Raw genomic sequence first — 19,892 nt, 5'->3', positions numbered from 1 at the left:
TTTTTTTAAAATAAAAATAAAACAGTTAATTTTGCCAACAAAACAGGATAGTTAATCAACTGTCAATCGATTTCCCAATCCCGTCATTATTTACTAAAAAAAAAATGTTTCCCGTCATTAAAAGGATGTTACCACTTTACCACTCACATATGTCATTTTACTTTCTCAAAATTATTTTTCATTAAAAAATTGTTTTAATAATTAAAATTAATTCTAAATATCAACCTATAATGTAACCAAAAAAAATATCAACCTATAAAACTTTGAAAAATGATGCATTACCTCTTTAAAATCATTTCCAAAACAAATCATTTTTTAAAAACAATTTTTTTTTTTCAAAATCGAAACAAACAAAAATGTCAACCTTGAATTTCTGATGGAATTTGATATAAATCTGAAGAAGCAGTTGACAACTTGGTATAACGACGGTGAGAATCATTAGACCTTGAGTGAATCACAATTATATTTACAATGATAAATCCATAGATCTCAATATTGATGTTACTCAACTCCAAGGGAATTCTACTCAGCAAAGCTAACATAAGCAATTGCTGTAGTTTACAGGCAAAGCATGCAGTCCATGGTACCGAAACCATCACAACTAGCAAAGCTTGCAAGCAACAAAGCAATCACTAAACCATTGCTTTTATTCATCAGAAAGATGATACTGATACTTCTCAACTGCAAATAAACAGAATGTCGCTCTAATAAGAGTAAAAACAAATACAACACAGCTAAAGGAATAAAAGCAGAACAGTTAAACCAAAATTTATTTCGTGGATTCTTAACAATTTCAAATGAATTTACTGCCTCTATACTCAAATCACACACGGAAGTTTGAAGTATATAAGTTCATCAGTAGTACCAAAAACAAAAACAAAAATCTCTCTTTCCCATGTTTAGAAGTATGAGAACAGAGCAGCTACTTTTCAATGATGGTTTTGGTTATGAAGGAATAATAATTATCCGCGATGAATCATACTTGTTTCCCTAACAAGTATCCTATACAAGTATTGGTTTCAACAGACACGCACAGAACAGAGCAATAAGCTACCAGTTTGAAAAGAAAGCGGCGCTAAGTGATCACGAGTTCACGACATAATCACAAGCCAGGAGAACAACAACACGACATGATCACGAGTTCACGACAGAAATCATAATCAAAATTCAACAACACTAAAGGAATGTGATTAGTACAGCTTATAAAATTCAAATTTGAATAATTTAATATTCCAGACAAGTATTTTACACAAGCATTGGTTTCAGCAAACATGCATAGAACAGAAAAATAGTTTATCAGTTTGCAAAGAATAGGACGTTAAGTGATTGCCAGCTAGGAGAACAACAAAATGATGCGATCACGGAAGCATCATAATCAAAATTCAACAACACTAAAAGAGTGTAATTAATTCAACTTATAAAATTCAAATTTTAATCATTTATATTATACATGTATTGGTTTTGACAGACATGCATAGAACGACAATAAGTTATCAGTTTGCAAAGAAAATGACACTAAGTGATCACAGGTTCACAACATACATCATAATCAAAATTCAACACCACTAAAGGAATGTAATTAGTACAATTTTTAAAATTCAAATTTGAAACTATTAAATACTCCTGACAAGTTTTTAAACATGTATTGGGTTTCAACCGGCATGCATAGAACAACAATATGTTATCAGTTTGCAAAGACAATGACCCTAAGTGGTCACCAGCCACAAGAACAACAAAATGGCATGATCACAAGTTTACAACAAACATCAGGATCAAAATTCAACAACACTATAGGGATATAATTAATACAATATAAAATTCAAATTTGAATCATTTAATATTCCTGACAAGTATTTTACACAAGTATTGGTTTCAACACACATGAATAGAACAAAACAATAAGTTATCAGTCTGTAGAGAAAACGACGCTAAGTGATCACCAGCGTCACGACATGATCACAGGTCCACGACAAACATCATAATCAAAAGTCAATAACAAAAAAGGAATGCAATTAATACAACATTACAACTTTTAAAACTCAAATTTGAATCATTCAATATTCCTGACAAATATTGCACATGTATTGGTTTTAACAAACCTGAATAGAACAACAATAAGTTATTATTATCCGGTTGCAAAGAAAAGGATGCTAAGTGATCACCGGCCAGGAGAACAACAAAACGACGGCATGATCATGGGTTTACGACAACCATCATAATCAAAATTCAACAACACTAAAGGAATGTAATTACTGCAACTTATAAAACTGAAATTTGAATCATTCAATATTCCAAACAATTATTTTACACATGTATTGGTTTCAATAGACATGGACAGAACAACAATAAGCTATCAGTTTGGAAGAAGAACAAAAAAAGGATGCTGAGTGATCACCAGCCAGGAGAACAACAAAGCGACATGATCATGGGTTCACGAAAAAACATCATAATCAAAATTCAACAACACTAAAGGAATGTAATTCATACAGCTTATAAAATTCAAATTTGAATCATTTAAAGACCTAATTAATATCACCAATGTTGAAAATATATTTTATATCCTCTGTAAACTGCAAAACTATAGTACCGAACTTATCCATTTATTTTGATAAATGGAAACGGTCTTTATTTCAATCACCAACCTAACCGTTGTCATTTATTAACGCTAAACAAACATCCTATCATGGAGCAATTATTACAAAATCGACAAATATTGTCAAAAGGGAATGTAAGCAAACCTCTTCATTTTGAAAGAAGAGTACAAGCAAACCCATTATCCACCAGTTGGTTAACAGCATCCCGAAACTTGTAATAGTCCTCAACCTTATTGTAAACCTGATAAGAAATCCTTGCATACCCCGTCACAGGATCAACTTCTCCATCTCTAGGCGGTCTATAATATATAGGAACTTCAACTCCAAAAACATCCCTCAAATGTGTCCTCAGCTTAAGTGCATCAGAATCACTTCTAACCCCAAAACAAGTAGGCAAACCAACCATAACCATACTAGCACACATATGTTTCGGACTCCCAAGATGAGTTCCCCAAGCTTTCACCAACATCTCTCCCATCTCAATAACAGCTTCATGATTCCTCTTCTTAATCCCTTCAATCCCTCCTTCAAACCTATTCACAAAATCCAAAGCCTCAGGAACCACCAATTGAGCACTATAATCCCTTGTGCCAATCCAAGCACTTTCCACAGCTAATCCATTTCCATACTCATGAGACACAACAGGATGATGCAAATCACCACCACCAGTTTTAGGATTCTTTTTAGTATACAAAAACGCGATAGAAGGTGGACAAAAAAACCACTTATGCAAATTACTAGTATAAAAATCAGCACCAATATCTTGCATATCAACATCAGTACAGCCAATTGCATGAGCAGCATCAACAAAAACCTGTTCAACACCTTCCTCTCTGCAAATCTGAATCAATTCCTTCACAGGAATCACAACACAAGGCATAGAAGTAACATGATCAATCACCGCTAATCTAATTTTCTTCCCATCAACTTTCCCTTTTTCCAAAGCTTTTCTAAACTCAGTCACAATCTCATCGTTGGAACTCACCGGAAAAGGTAACGGAACTTCAATCACTTTCCCACCAGCACGAGTGACGTAAGCCTCCATGGATTTCTTAACAGCACCGTAAGCATAATGAAGCATAACAACGACGTCACCTTTGTTGAATTTACCTTCACGGAAACACCAAGCGGTGTGTTGAAGAACGATAGCGGCAGCGGTGGTGGCGTTATCGACGATAGCGATTTCGTTGATGTCTTTAGCGTTGACTAGGTTTTGGATAATTGAGCGGGAGTTGTTGATGGCGGGTTTGAGGTGGTTGAAGTAGAAGTGATCGGGTTGACGAAGATACTTGAGCTGCCATTGTTGTTGAGCGGAGAGGATGGAGGAAGGACAGGAGCCAAAGCTGCCGTTGTTAATGCGAGCGACGGCGGCGTCGTGGTGGCTGAATTCGGATTCAATTTCTGAAGCGGTGATGAAATTGGAAGAAGAGAGTTTAGGTTTTTTGGGGGTGAGGTGTGTGCCGTTGATGTCTGTGATTGAACGGTGGTGATTGTTTTTCTCAGAGGCCATTGAATTAACGGTGAAAATAATTTAGGAGAAAGAAAAGAAAAGAACATAAAATAAAAGAGAGAGATCTGAAAGGGATGAGGATGATGGTTAATAAGAGACGAGAGTGAGTGCGTGTGTTGAGCTGAGTGGAAATGAAAAGGCTATAGTTGAGGAAATGAAGACAAGTGGGATAAGCATGCACAATATCAATCACTAAACTACAAAATTCACCACCTCCAATCCCGTTACATTCAATACACTACTACCAAATCATGCATTTTTTTTATTTTCTGGGTTCTAATTAAATAATCACAACTTGTGTTGCGTAATGCGTGGTATCTCTAAAATTACCTACTTGTTACGTTTTTTATATTAAAAAAAAGTCTTATCTTTTTGGTAAATAAATTCGACTATGACTGCAAAACTGCAATTTAGTACCAAGCAAGTCAGGCAACATTCCCCTAGGTATGACACTTCCTAGACTTACTGAAAGAAATTAGTAACTCCATCAATCAACAGTTGAGTCACTTAAGTTGGTAAAAAGTTGATTGACTTGAGTTTTGGTAAGGTTAAGGTATGGTAAAATGGGATCACTCCGCTTTGTTTTGTTCCACTCTGTCTGTGATTAACCTGTCTCGGCAGGCTAGTGGATTGGCTCGTAGAATAAACAATTTTTTTTTTAAGAATTTTTCTGTCATCAAAATAATAAGCGTAATTTGATGGTTTTTTACTCTTTAATGTGTAATGGGAAACTTGGAAGAGTTTTCATCCAAGTTTTGATGCTAATATTATCCCATTAACTTTAACTATGCAGCAATGCTTATCATATGTAAGGGTGGTAATTTATGTATTGTGTAAGGGTGGTAATTTATGTATTGTGGGCCTTTGAAATTAAAGTTGTTCTGTGTTGATTAAAGGGTGGTAATCTCTTTAATGCCCGTAAAATGAAGGCGGTGAAATGCGTACAATATTTTCCACTTACGACGTCACTAATTCGGGTTGGGTTAGCGATGTGCGGTTTGAAGGTGACTAGAATAAGTTGAGGTTGACGAACTTGAGCAGCAACACCTTCATCTCACCAGAGAGGTGGCGTACCTATAAACTCTTGAACCGTCAAGTAAGAATGTGTTGAATATCTGAGTTTTCTGGGTGAAAAATATGTGTATCATGATTCATGATGGAGGCTATGTGTTAGCATTTACAGCGATGAACTAGGGTTTAACCTTTAACGTAATCCTAAACCTAATTCAGACAACTATCTTAGAGGGCACATGTGAGCGGATGAGAGAAACTTGACGTAAGATCCAAAATAGGCAATTGAGATTGGCTTAGATAGTCATGACTCAGTGTATTTATGACAAGTCCATGTGATGGTCTGGTTATAAACTAGTGATTCGAGGAATCTGAACCATTGATGGAAAGGGTCTTGACCCACTCTAGAACAAAAGGCTTACGTTTGAAGAATTTTTTCATTGGGTGACAAATGATAAATTTGCGATGGTTGAAAGCTTATCATATATTGTATAATTTTATTTATGGTACATTGCTAACATGTACCCTTTAAGAAATCTGAAAATGAAATTTAATGTTGAGAATTATGCATCCAACACGTTAAAACTTAAAAAATTGATTTTTTTTACATAAAATTTAAGGTTAAGTTTTTTTGTAAGAAGTGGCATGTTTGCATATTATAAATTTTCTAGCAGAGTTTTAGTCATACAAGATTAAAAGTTATTTAACCGTCTTTAAACTTTTAAATTTTTGATTGATTTTTTACACACATGTTTAAATTTTTTAAGCATATTTTCAATTTTTGCTTACATCATCTTTTTGGCAAATTGTTTTTTTTTCTTACATCATCAATTATACTTTTCTTATTTGTAAAAAAATCAATTATATTACATACATATTATAAATAAAAAGTGTTGATTCAAAAAGCCATAAGTACTTAAAGAAAATCATAACACAAAACAATATATGAGAAAACAAAATTGTAGAAGGATATATAAACAAATATTTGTTTTGTGGTTTAGTGAAAGACAAAAATTATGTTTTTGTCCAATCTCTTATATCCATTTTATTCATTACGAGAGTAAGTTTCTAAATCAAACATATTATAAAAAAATTGTTCAAACTAGTCCCATAATTTTTAGCAAATCTTAATAATTTTAACAAGTTATCATTATTAATTAATATTAACTAGTATGGACACCCGTGCCAAGCACGGGCTAGAATTTCATCATACTTAAGGGAGATGATATTGTGATGTCTCAAATGTCATTTAAAACTTAACACTGGATAAAAGGAGTGCACATTGAACAACAAATAAGTGACAAAATACATACTTAAGTCTTAAAATTTTGGATGAAGATGTGATATCTCTCTCACTTGTGTGGTTGGTCTTTCTCAAATGTGTCAATCCACACCAGTGTTGGCTCCCCATAAGGCCCAACAGTTGTATGATGTCCCGGTTTAATATTGTGGGAGAGAAGGAGTGGTTCTTGGTGATGGATCACGAACACGAAGACTCTGACACTTAATGAAGAGATGTTAATGTGTCAAGTGGGTTAAAATTATAGTGTAAGAAAGAGTAGATGTTGAACAACATATAAGTGAGTTGACTCATATACGTAGTGTCTTAAGATTTTGGAGGAAGATGTGATGTCAATCTCACTTGTGTGGTTGCTCTTAGCCTAGTATGACTATGCAACCCAATGTAGTGTCCCACGAAAATCCAAACATTATGATATTTGTGTGGTTGTTCTTAGCCTAATATGACTATGCAACCCAATGTAGTCAGTCTCCCATAAAAATCCAAACATTATGATATTTGTGTGGCTGCTCTTAGCGTAATGTGATAATACAATTCATTGTAAATTCCCTCGTAAATAAACATTATGATGAATTATTTGGTTAGTTTTTAGATGTCATTTGTTTAATTTTTATATTCAAATTAATCTTTTGGATTTGAATCGTTTTCATGCAACATTTTTTAATCAATCTCTATTATTTTAAATTCCTTCATTTTTGGTCTTTGTTAGAATTTGACCAAATAAAAACACTTAATGTATTGTGCCGAGTTGACAAAATTCGTGTTTATTAGACATTTCTAAATGTTGTGGCATTTTTTTTAATTGTGTCTAACTTTTTACTAAAGTAATCATAAAAAAATATCCAACTCCTTCAATAAACCCATAAAATTACCGGCAACTCACTCAATCTCTCAATTTAAAGTTTCTTTTTTATTAGACATATATATTTCTCGATCTCAAGTTTCTTTTTCATCTTCTATATTTTTCTAGTTTTCATTTTATTTTCTCATGAAAGAAAAGAACATAAACCCCCTATATTAAATTACAATCAAATCGCTACTTTGACCATGTTGTGCCTTCGTTTAACCTTATTTGACTATATCACATAATCACAGACACAAAAAGTCGCACACTTGAGGGAGAGATGTTAATGAATCAAATTTGAGTTAAATTTCTACAATAGATGTTGAATAACTTATAAGTAAGATGATCATATACATAAACCTAAAGAATTTAAATGAAAATGTGGTGTCAATCTGAAATTTGACAAAATATGTGTTATGTTGAGTCGACAAAATACGTGCTTATTAAACATTTGAAATTGATGTTGAATTTGTTTAATGAGCTTGATATTTTGGTATCATATTTACTTAACAATATCCAACTCTTTCAACAAATTAAACCCATAAAATTACCAGTAATTCGTTATTTTCCCTTATCATTTCTTTCATATTCAAATTCCTTTTTCATCTTATTTCCTTTTCTAATTTACTTTCTCTTTTCTCATGAAAGAAAGGAGAAAAAATACCCTTGTATGAAATCACCACCAACCCACATTTTTTTACCATTTGTACCTACGACACCTTATTCAACTATTTCACCAAATCATAGACATAGAGAGTCTCACATTTAAGGGAGAGGTGTTAATGTGTCATGTGTATTTAAACTTCTCTATTAGATGCAATAGTAGATATTGAGCAACATATAAGTTAAGTTTTTGGATGAAGATGTGGTGTTAGTCTCATCTGCGGGATTTCTCTTAGCTATATACAATGATCCAACCAATTGTAGACTCCCTCATAACTCGTAACTTTATGATGGTAGGTTTGTTAGTTTTTGAATTCCATTTGCTTGATTTTTTTGGTCAAATAAGTAAATGGTCCCCCTAAATATACAAACATTTTATTTTAGTTCCCCTAAAAGATTCTTTAGGTTTTTGGTCCCCCCAAAATTTTCCATCCATAAAATTAGTCCCTACTTTTCAGTTAACTCATGTCTAACCTTCATATTTTTTAATAAAATTTTCCAGAAATGTGTAGAATATTATGACAAAAATAGGTACATAAACCTCCGTATTTGTTTTTTTATTTATAATTTTTTTCTCTCTTCTGATGAAAGAAAGGTACATAAATCTTCCTTCGTGAAACCACTACGTACTAACCCACCTTTTTTACACATGTTGTGCCTCCGTTTGACCTTATTTGAATATGTCAAATTATTAAGGACCCAGATAATTGCACACTTAATTAAGAGATCTTAATGTGTCAATTGTCGGTTAATGTTCAACATTGAATGAAAGAGTAGAGTTTGAACAACATATAAGTGAGACGACTCATTTACCTAATGTCTTAAGATTTTGTGTGAGGATGTGGCGTCAATCTCACTTGTATGGTACATTGCGATAAATTCTTTGTGAATTTTTACATGTCATTTATTTAATTTATTTATCTTAAGCTTTTGTTATGCCTTTATCTTATCTTATTTGGTTACGTTACCAGATCACAGATGCAGAGAGTCTCACATTTAAAGAGAGATATGTTAATATGTCATATGTCATATGTGAGTTAAAGTTTCACATTAGATGCAAGAGTAGACGATAAGAGGCGTATAAGTGAGACGATCCTTATACCTAATATATATCTTAAAGATTTGAATACAAATGTGGTGTCAATATCACTTGTGTGATTGCTCTTAGTCTAACACGATTATCAAACTTAGTATAGACTCCGCTGAAAGTCCAAACATTGTGGTGAATTGTTTTGTTCATTTTTGGATGTCATATGCTAAATTTCTTTTATCTTAAATTTTTGTTCTTGTATGTCATTCACTTTGATGCATTTTTTTCTTGAACCCTTATTATTTAAAATTCCTTCACTTTTGTTCTTTGGTGGGATCCGACAATAGAAAAATGTAAATGTGTTATGTTAACAAAATAGATGCTTATTAGACATTTGAAGCGAAGATGTGATATCAATCTCACTTATATGGTTACTCTTGGTCTAATATGATGATTCATCCTAGTGTAGATTCCCTCGAAGTTCCAACATTATGATGAATTATTTTGTTTGTGTTTGGATGTCATTTTTATCCTAAAATTTAGTTTTGAGATGTCATTTGGTTTCATACTATTTTTTTTAGGGTTAATTAAGTAAATGATCCCTATAAATATTCAGAATTTTGTTTTTAGTCCCTACAAATTAAAATCACACTTTTAAGTCCCTATAAAATTTTTCATCAGCATTTTTAGTCCCTATAAAATTTTTCCATCAACATTTTTAATCCCTGTAAAAAAAATTCATCAACATTTTTGGTCCCTAAAATGCTTAAGGAAAATGTCACAGGGACTAAAAAGTGTGATTTTATTTTGTAGGGACTAAAAACAAAACTGTGAATATTTATAGGGACTAAAAATTTAATTAACCCTTTTTTTATTAAACCTTTATTATTAAAAATTCCTTCACATTTGCTCTTTGGTGGAGTTCTTACCGTACTCAGGACTATATATGATCTTATTCTTCTGCATATAAGATTTGTCGTTAGTCATTCACTCCAAAAGTCATGGATTTATATTTTGATGTCATTGACGCTTTAGAATACGTATAGTTATTTATTTATTTTATTTATTTTTTATTTTTTCTTCACAAAATAAAAAAAAAATATAGCCATATAGCCTATGAGGCTATGACACTTATGGTGACACTGAATTACTTCATTTTCTCAGATTATTATCCATGTTGGGGTCTGTGTCGTGTTTGTATTTGGCTTCATAGAATATAGCTATATCTAGATATGAGAATTGTGAGTTAATGTTTACATCCTTGAATTATTTAATTATGTCTTGTTGTGATCTATTATGAAGTGTGTTGAGGAAAAGTTTATAAGATCACGTGAGATGGATTACTAACTGCTAAGTTATATGGTATATTGGCTATCATAAACAAAGTGAACAAATAACAAAGTAGTTAGCAATTTTTTTTTTTAAACCGAATAAGATAGCTAGCATCTAAACACAAAAGTGAAAACAACAAAGAGAGAGCTACAACTAAGTACACATGGTTTAATTGATAAACCAACAATAGTTAAACAAACCTATAGTAGAATAATATGTTAGTTTATAGTTACCACAAATCAAAAAACAATTATCAACTATCACATAAAAAACAGGTTGGAGAAATACAAAACTGGTAGAAGATAGATCACTATTCTATTTCTATGACAAACGTTTAGATTGGAAGCTATATTTACAGTAACTTAAGATTAATAGAGACACGGTAGAAAAGAATTCAGTAATTATAAATGATTATGGTCTTGTTAAAAAAACGGGTTAATAGGCCTTTACCCCTTGTAATATATGTCATTTTCGGTTTTACACCCTGTAATTTTATTTTTTTATTTACCCCCCTGTAAAAAAAATTGTTTTGATTTACCCCCTTAATAAGCTAAACAAAAACGAAAATTTCTTGAAAAAAAAATTGGTTTTTAAAAAAAGTCTTTTAAAATCTCACAGAATCAATACAATCTTACAAAGTCTTTTAAAATCTCAAAGACTTCTTTTACCAAAATAGTCTTTTAAAATCTTAATCCAAGACACCCCCCTAAGAATAAGAAATAAAAATTAGCAATACATAGAATGAGTATTGAGGGATAAAGTAAAAGAGAATAAGGTTGAAAATAGTGATTTCGAATATGGCAGTTCTTGAATGTAGCAATGCTTCCTTTATATACTAATCGTGGGTAGAATGAATCTTTGCATAAACTGTGAGATGAAATCAAGGGTAATATTGATTCTACACTAATAGCATTGAAGACATTGATTATTTTTCTATAATAATTTAGCATAAAACATGGGATTGTGGCGATATATGAGGAGGAAAGTTGAAGAATGAATATTTGAAATTTTTCTATAATAATTTAGCATAGAACATGGAACTGTGTGAATGAATATTTGAAATTTTTCTATAATAATTTTTTGAAATTAAAGTCGAAAAAGAAAAAAAAAATTTAGTTTGGTATTATCTCATACATAAAAGTGGTTTATTGTTTCTGTTCTAATCTTTATATAATTTAGTTTACGGTGATAAGACAATATGGTTCAATTTAAATTTACATAATACATATAATTATTTCATTTTAAATAAATGGAATGAATGTAATATATACAAAACGTAGTTAAGGCAATGATCAAATGTACAATGCATTGCAACATTTTTGTTAGAGGAGCAATAAATGCTTGAGAGAAACTTGTGATGCCACGTGTACTTTTGCCCAAAGATGTAAGCTTTTGTATTATATAAAGATGATTGATATATTTTCCTATATTATATCGTTAATGTAAAATGGAATATACTCTAAGTTTTTTTTTCTTTTCTTTTTCACATTCATTTGATGTAGATAGAACTAGTGTGCTGCCCGTGCGTCGCACGGGTGGAATCAACGACGGATGAAAACCAGGAACCTGTACAACGACAAAGCATAGCAAGCAACGACAAAAATGTAACAAAAAACAAACCACGCCACTGCAGACTTAATCCAAAACAAAACCCAAAACATCAATGAAAAAAATTGGGCATAATATGAACACAAAGTGGCAGTGACACAAAGAAGTAAGTTACAATTTTATTCAACAACCTTACATAAAGCACACCAAATTGGTGAAACATCATACAAACTAATATACTATGACAAACAACAGGTCCATAAGTTACACACTGACACTTTTATTCCAATAATACTTAAACAACCATACTTATAACACAACATACTACAGATCTGCAACTAACAACAGTCAAATCTTCTGGAAGACTTCATGGTAGACCACATTTGTCGTTGACGTCGATGGCTTACCATCATCATCAGTTATTAAGATTTTCAACCCATTCCTTGATCTAACACGGGACACAGCAACATAAAGTTGACCATGTGTAAAAACCGGCCTTGGTAAATAAAGTCCAACAGTGGACAATGTCTGTCCTTGACTCTTGTTAATTGTCATTGCAAAGCACAGACACAAAGGAAACTGCCTCCTTTGAAAAGTAATGGACACATTTGCATCCGAAGGCACTAAATTCATCCGAGTGATATAGACTATCTCACCACTATGAGGCCCGTTAACAACTATTGCAGAAATAATATTCTTTCCCATTGATGCAATTGTCAACCGGGTACCATTGCAAAGTCCAGATGAGACATCAATATTCCTAAGCAACATTACCGGGACACCTACCTTCAAATGCAATTTATGGTTTGGCATCCCTGAACATTTGATATCATTTAAAAACTCGGTTGTGATCCACCTCTGATCAATTCCAACATCTTCATCGCATTTGCATATGGTATCACAACTCAAGTATTCCTTTTCTTCTCCAGGTATAAGAGTCATCACAAAATCATTAACCCTTTCAACCAACTCAAGCGTAGGAGCTAGAATAGCCCGGTCTTGGAAAAAAGAAAAGTCTTGCATGTTTTGAAGTAAATCAGGATACGTTGCCCCAACAATATCAGCCAAAAAATCACCAGATGTCTTCACAAGCAAATCAGCAGGGATTTCAACAGAAGCCTCACCATCAATTTGTTCCCCTATTCTACCATCACCAATATTGAGAATCCATTGGGCAAAATCCCTCAATGACTCAGTTTCACCACTATCAGAGGACCCTTCCAACCGCATATTTTTGGTCAACTTCAAAACCTTGCACCACCGCCACAATAGAGATGAATTTATAGTAGCATGAACAACATCTGCACGACCTCCTTTAGGAACAACAGGAAGTATTTGTCGGAAATCACCACCAAACACTATAGTTTTCCCACCGAACGGTAAATTCAAGGCATCACCCCCATTCTTATTCATTATATCACGCAAGGTACGATCGAAAGCCTCAAACGCCAGTCTGTTGATCATCGGAGCCTCGTCCCATATAATCAAACTTGCCATTGCCAATAACTCTGCCTTTTTGCTATCCTTATCAATTTTACAAAACGACTCTTCAATTAGAACCAATGGTATTGCAAACTGAGAATGAGCAGTTTTTCCACCAGGAAGAAGCAAAGATGCAATCCCACTTGAGGCAACGTTGAGCACAATCTTACCCTCTGAACGAAGTTTGAAGGATAAAGCATTCCAAAGATACGTCTTTCCAGTCCCACCATACCCATCAACAAAAAACATCCGACCTAAATTTCCGTAAACAGCATCCAATATTTGATGGTAAGCAAACATCTGCTCTTCATTCAAGTTCACAAACAAATCGTTGTGTTTCGAAGACATATCGGCTGAGTCATACGATAATTCATTCGCCAATAAGATGTTGTTGAATGGTTCATCCACATGAGAATCTAACTTGGGCATGCACTCAAAATCTTCAAGTGATTTCCCGTTACCTCGCAAGAGCTTGTCAATCTCAATCAAGCAGAGTTGCTTCAAATCTTCAGAAGATATAGTCAAATCTGTGAAAGTTTATTAACACAATAACTCGAATCAATAACCATTATATACACTCAAAGTTTAACTCAAACAATTGATAGTCAATAGAACATACCTGGAATATGAAGCAACCTTCGCCTTTCATACAAAATTCCATCAGACAATATCTCCCATGTCTGCTCCCAAACATTCAGTGGATCACCAAGAGAACAACACAACAACAAATTTGCAAAAGTCTTTCGAACAGAGGACCCTGAACAAATAACTCCTTGTTCAATAAGGGCATCAATAAATTCTCGATCATCAGCCAATAAACCCAATGCACCACATGCCTCACGATAAGAATCAAACACTTGACCGTCAACAGTTCTTACATCCTCAAAGCTAGTACAACCAACCTGAACATTCAATAATAATCTCATGTAGTATAATTCCCGTGAGCATTGTGGCACAAACGTCAACCTCCCAACAGATTGTCCTTTTTTCCGAGGATTCCAAACACGATCTTCTGAATCATACACAAAGGAAGACGGGAACTGCGTGTAGGTCAACAAACGTCCTGATTCATAGATCTTATTAGCTTCCATCCATGCAGTAAACATTGTATTCTTCTCTCTATTCCTGGCGAGAACCCCATCCAAATTAGCATTTTCCTGGAAAGCAACCCTTTGTCCACCACTAACATGGAAAGTCAACCGTTGTACTGGGGGCCATCTATTGTGAATATCAAATTTGAATATTCTCCATATCGATTCACATGGAGAAAGATAGCGGCAATCATAATACTGTTGGATTTCATCAACACATCCTTCATCGGAAATTTGCAAAGAAACAGTGACCCTGTCAACCCCTTTGGTGATATATTTGAACAAATACTTAATGCAATTTGACCTATTGCAATATTCAATGTTCACATGGGCTTGATACTTCATAATAAGTGTAGGGTTATACGGAACAACACTACGATTATCCAACTGGATATCATTCTTCATAACCTTAATTCCAAGATCTCGACGCCGGTAAACTGGGTACCCACTTTCATCAAAGGAAGTCCTATTAACAAACTTCTTTGGGTAAAACTTTGAACAATGACGGTCTTTCATGCAGGGAGAATTAGGTCTAGCAAATCCACATGGACCGTGAATCATGAAACGTGTCACTGCTGCATACAATTTAGGGTATAGTACATCATCCGGCAACTCAGCAGAAATCACAGAGTTGATGGAATTAGGGGTGTTTAATTTATTTCTTGGATCAAGCCACAAGAGAATATGAGCATGTGGCAAACCACGTTTTTGAAACTCAATGGTATATAGACCTAAAAAAAAAAAATACTCAATTAAAATTTCATTTGCCAATACACCTATAAATAATTTCTAAAATAGGGATGAAAAAGTATAAACCATAAACATAGTAAAAATATAATTGTATAAAAACAATTTAACCTTAAAATTAAAAATAAGTAACTTACTTGCTATAACTTTTCCAAAAAATTCACCTTTCCGAAAATCAGCCATCATCTCTTCCAACTTAATATGAAAAACTCTGCAACAAATATCTGGCCTATATGGGGCAAAGTTTCCAGTTCTTGATAGATGGCGTTGAATCTCAATCCATTTGGGATTACATGTAACAGTGAGAAACAAATCTGGATAGCCATACTTCTTGCATATAGCCATTGCATCTTGACAATTATTAAACATATACCTTCTTCCTCCTGTGAATGAAGCAGGTAAAACAACACGTGTTCCAATCGATGAAGCATCACAATCACCGCGTCTAACAGCCTCTTCAACACCACCCAAGAAACTTGACCGTATTGTACCTTGATTGTTCCGAATAAAGGATAAACGCTGGGACTCTATCATCGAATACAAATCAACAACAAATTGTTGGAACAACCGCCTGCCCTGAAAGATAACTGAATTTTCAATGCTCCTTTCCTGAATTCGAAAAGCTACAAACTCACGCACACTAACACGAACACGTTTCTTAACCGTTCCAGTCGCTGTCAACTCATTCAATTCAATATTCTCCTGGTACTGATCCTCTCCAAACGGAAACAACAATGGATATTGCAACGGGATATACTTCGCATGGGTTTCATGTATACGCTGCAAGAATCCACCCCTTTCTTTAACAACAATGTCCCGACCTTCTCCCGAATCATCAAAATCTCCAACAATCAGAGCTGCAACTTCATGAACTTCTGGCACATTGTACGTGCGAGAGTCAAACTCTCTATTACGAAACAAACGCAATCTAACCGGTATATTTTCATTTGCCAATCGAAAATCACGCACCATCCTAAAACTTTTAACCAATCGATTATGCTCATCAAATACATTCAACAAATCTCTCACCAAGGATGGATCAAGACCGCCTCCCTCCGGCCTATCGCTACAAATTAAGCACATCAACATTTATTATATCACATCGTAAAACCAAAAGTAAACTAATAACTCTAATATTTTTCAAAAATATAAACAACCAACCTGAAGTGGGACAACCGATTGGACAATTCGTTCTGGGTGTCGTATATGTATAACTGACAAAATCTTGGCCTATCCCCGTCACTTGGAACCAAACTGCCAATCCTATGATAGTTTTGACCAGAGATAACAAATTGTGGAGGACCACGACCGTCGTTGCGTTCGGTTACAACCTTTCCTCCCATGGATGTGAAGGCAAACATATTGTTATAAGATCTTATGTTTGAGAGAAAATGGCTACTACGTGCATCCAATCCAGAAAACAAATTTCTTATCAAGGTAGGAGGCTCGAGCATGTAAGGCAGAGTAATTTTTCCTTTCATACAACACAGTGAAACTTTGGGTAAAACGGCAACAAAATGTTTTTCAGTGCGCTCTGCGTACCATACCATTGCACCACATTGTTGGCATACTACATTCATTTCACCACTATCCACATACACTAACAAACAAAATAAAATTGCATGGATTAATAACGCATTCTACCACTTTCAAAAATTTCAAAAATAAGTTATGAAGCAAAACCATAACTAAACATAATATCCACAAATCATTGAAATTATTTACCCTGCTCCTCACTTCTTCGCAACAAACGCATTAAGACATCATCGGTATCATCAACAACATCAAGAGGAGACAAATCATTGTTATTGAATGTAGAAGACCCTGCGTCAATAAAATCATAAACCTTTAAGGCAAAAATTTGTACAAAAATAAATAAAGCTATATGCATAAGAAGCAAACTCAAAGAAGAAAAGGCACCAACACCACTGTTAGCAATCATATATATCAGGATATCTCAAATGAAATGCCTAATTAAATATTTTGGATCATTTCACTTTTATATTTTCTTTTCTGCATGTGGTGTTATTGACTTGGTTGCTCTATTGATGATTCCAGAGCTTATGATAAAGTTGCTATAAAATGCAATGGAAGGGAAACAATTACAAATTTTGAGGCTAGTTCTTATGAAGAAGAATAAGTATACCCTATCACAATGGCCTCAGGAAATGAAGAAAAAATAGAGTCTGGTTTCAATGTTGTTCGTGAGACCAAACCAAAGAAGGATTGGATCCTTTTGTCCCTTAGGGTGATTGCTTTGTATTTGCTACAATTGGTAGCACCCCCATTACAGTTCATCTTACTGCCAAGTTTCAGCACACTCCAGCTTTTGTGTTCGTCCATAAAATCTCTCTAATTTAAACCTATCTAACAATTTTGTATCTAAACATTTTCATTGAAAAATTAACTTAATAGTGATAACGATATTATTAGACATTTAATTTTCACCTTATAATTTAATTTGTGGTGAGAATACATATACTTTGTGGTAGCCATGACAATTGTCAGTCTTCATAATTTGGTGATGATAGCAATGGATACATTAGAACCCAAATTTCATAACAAAGGGTTCCAACTTGCACTGACTGCAGTATTTGACACGGCACAAAATAAATGACACCTCTAATTGATCATTTAAATAAAAATCACTAACATATGAGAACTGATTGATTATATTTTTTTGATTAATTGGGTGAATTAGATGGCTTTGGCTCTAGCATCAAGTGGAGATGGTGCAGCAACATTTATGTCAGAACTGGGAAGGAATGGTATTCATTGGCCTCATTCTCCTACTCATTATTAGAGTGATGTCCATCAACAAACTCCTCAAACTAAATCGCAATTAACACACTATATATTATTGCCATCAGTTTAGCCCATATAAACCATCGCTCACTCTCTGATATAGTTAGTCCTTAAAATATGTCAATTAACCTCTACTATCAAGACTGGTGATTTAACTATGAAGTGAAATGTAATGATGTATTTTGTGCTATATTCAGATATCAAGCAGAACCTTGATCTGAACTTGAGTATAGCTCCTCCTTTCAACTCTAATGTTCACATGATGAACATGCACCACAGTGGACGTGGTTTGCAAGCTCAACATAACTGGGATGATATGCCTATTGATAAGAGTGCAGTGGTAAGGTTAAAATATTTATTTCTAACAAATAATAGGATTCAACACAATATAGCACAATCAAATTTAGCTTTTCGGCCACTATTTGGGACATTTCTCTGCACATCAATCACATTTATTCCACTTATATGCAGGCAAAAAATTACATCTTAATTACATCAGGCAAAAAATTTAAAATTGGATTTGCTAAATTTAACACATAAGCACCTGTGGGATTAATCTGAAAATCATTCACTGATGAACACTAAACAGTGTTAAATGTGAAACTAACAAAAGGCCAAATATAAGGCTTACCTGCACCAGAACTCCGGAAAGATTGGCCACTGAGATTTGTGTAAAACCGATTACGACGCCCTACCCTCTTGACTGTAAAAACATAGACAAACAACAAATGAACAACGCATTCAACAATACATCGATTTCGATCTCAACAACTCCCCTTGAGGAAGTTATAACTTAAGAGACAATGAGTGGAACAAAACTTACATCCACGCATAACTGTAGGTAGATTCGGTCCAAGTGACAATCTATTTCGACTTGCATTGAGTTTTAGCCTCCTCTCTAAACGCCTTTGTTTGGCCAAAATCACCGGATGGTTTTCATCTCCTCCTTCCATGATAATAACTAATGATGGACTGTGAGACACCCTGAAGGGAAAGCCTACGACAAAGGAATGGATTCCCGTACAAACATGGAAAAGATATATATTCTCTGGTACTTAGTAAACCATGGTTTTGATTGAATGAACCTTGTGAACCCTGATGAACAGCCGGTGATGAATTTATAGTAGCATGTGCCAAGAGAACTTAGTCTGGTCTATGTGTACACCATGTACCAAAAATCTCAGTCTGGTCCTAAACTCCTTTTAACAGTCTCTGCTCCTATTCTACTTACTGTCCTTCCAAGCAATACTATACCATAGGTCTTACACACATTCTGATTGCAAAGTACAAAGTAAAGTAAGAATATGAGAATATGGACAAAGAATGTTTAGACACCATCAAGGGAAATCCATAGAGTGGATATTCCAAATTACATAAAAGTTAAATTATCAGGTCCAAAAGTATATTCACTGGCATTGGAAGATCCTGCCAGACTTAGAGTATAGCACCAGATGTAAAACAGAAAGGATATTCACTGGCATTGGAAGATCCTGCCAGACTTAGAGTATTATGCAGGTGCAGTGGCAATGGATGAACGTGGGCAATACATGAGACAAAATGCACTGTCCTGCACACACAGTACAGCCTCTGAGCATAAGGTACGCATAAACACAGTGGAAAGGCATAAGGAAATTTACAATTCCCTCCTTCTATAGAAGACATGTAAATTCATTTGTGAATATTGGACTCTGAAATAATTATTAAGCATACGGAGTATATTTTATTTAGATTTTTTAGAAACTATCTTCTTATCCTAGGATTGTTCATTTGTTCTGTACCTAAATATTAATGAAAGAGAAATATGATGGGTGCTGAAAGCCTTGCCAGTTAACTATGTAGTAATCTAGTGATGCCAAATTGAAAGAAAGGGATGATTTCTGTTAGGCAAAAGCTGAACAGTTCACATGCTTTGCCACCTAAACCCTTTTACCCTCT

General features: G+C 34.1%; 2 protein-coding genes and 1 pseudogene across 2 annotated transcripts; 1 reads left to right on the top strand and 2 right to left on the bottom strand.

Moving 5' to 3' along the window:
• Nucleotides 1-359: 359 nt before the first annotated feature.
• LOC146911250 (putative L-cysteine desulfhydrase, chloroplastic) lies at nt 360-4,248 on the bottom strand. The gene is made up of 2 exons (XM_085723432.1): nt 2,739-4,248; nt 360-681 (listed from the first exon to the last, which is right to left on the bottom strand). Exon 1 carries the CDS (start codon nt 4,102-4,104, stop codon nt 2,743-2,745), a length of 1,362 nt encoding a protein of 453 aa, XP_085579558.1. The 5' UTR covers nt 4,105-4,248; the 3' UTR covers nt 360-681; nt 2,739-2,742.
• Nucleotides 4,249-12,180: 7,932 nt separating this feature from the next.
• On the bottom strand, nt 12,181-16,744 carry LOC146911249 (uncharacterized). Its single transcript, XM_085723431.1, has 4 exons — nt 16,314-16,744; nt 15,290-16,218; nt 13,934-15,136; nt 12,181-13,841 (listed from the first exon to the last, which is right to left on the bottom strand). Exons 1-4 carry the CDS (start codon nt 16,730-16,732, stop codon nt 12,181-12,183), a joined length of 4,212 nt encoding a protein of 1,403 aa, XP_085579557.1. The 5' UTR covers nt 16,733-16,744.
• A 488-nt stretch (nt 16,745-17,232) lies between these two features.
• Nucleotides 17,233-18,144, top strand: LOC146911248 (CASP-like protein 1B1; annotated as a pseudogene).
• The last annotated feature ends 1,748 nt before the right edge of the window (nt 18,145-19,892 follow it).

The sequence above is a fragment of the Medicago sativa genome, chromosome 7 (assembly GCF_051527215.1).
Source record: "Medicago sativa cultivar Bolivia chromosome 7, Bolivia_mono, whole genome shotgun sequence".
NCBI lineage: Eukaryota > Viridiplantae > Streptophyta > Magnoliopsida > Fabales > Fabaceae > Medicago > Medicago sativa.
The sequence above is the reverse complement of the archived record's forward strand: the minus strand, read 5'-3'. Positions and strand labels throughout refer to the sequence as shown.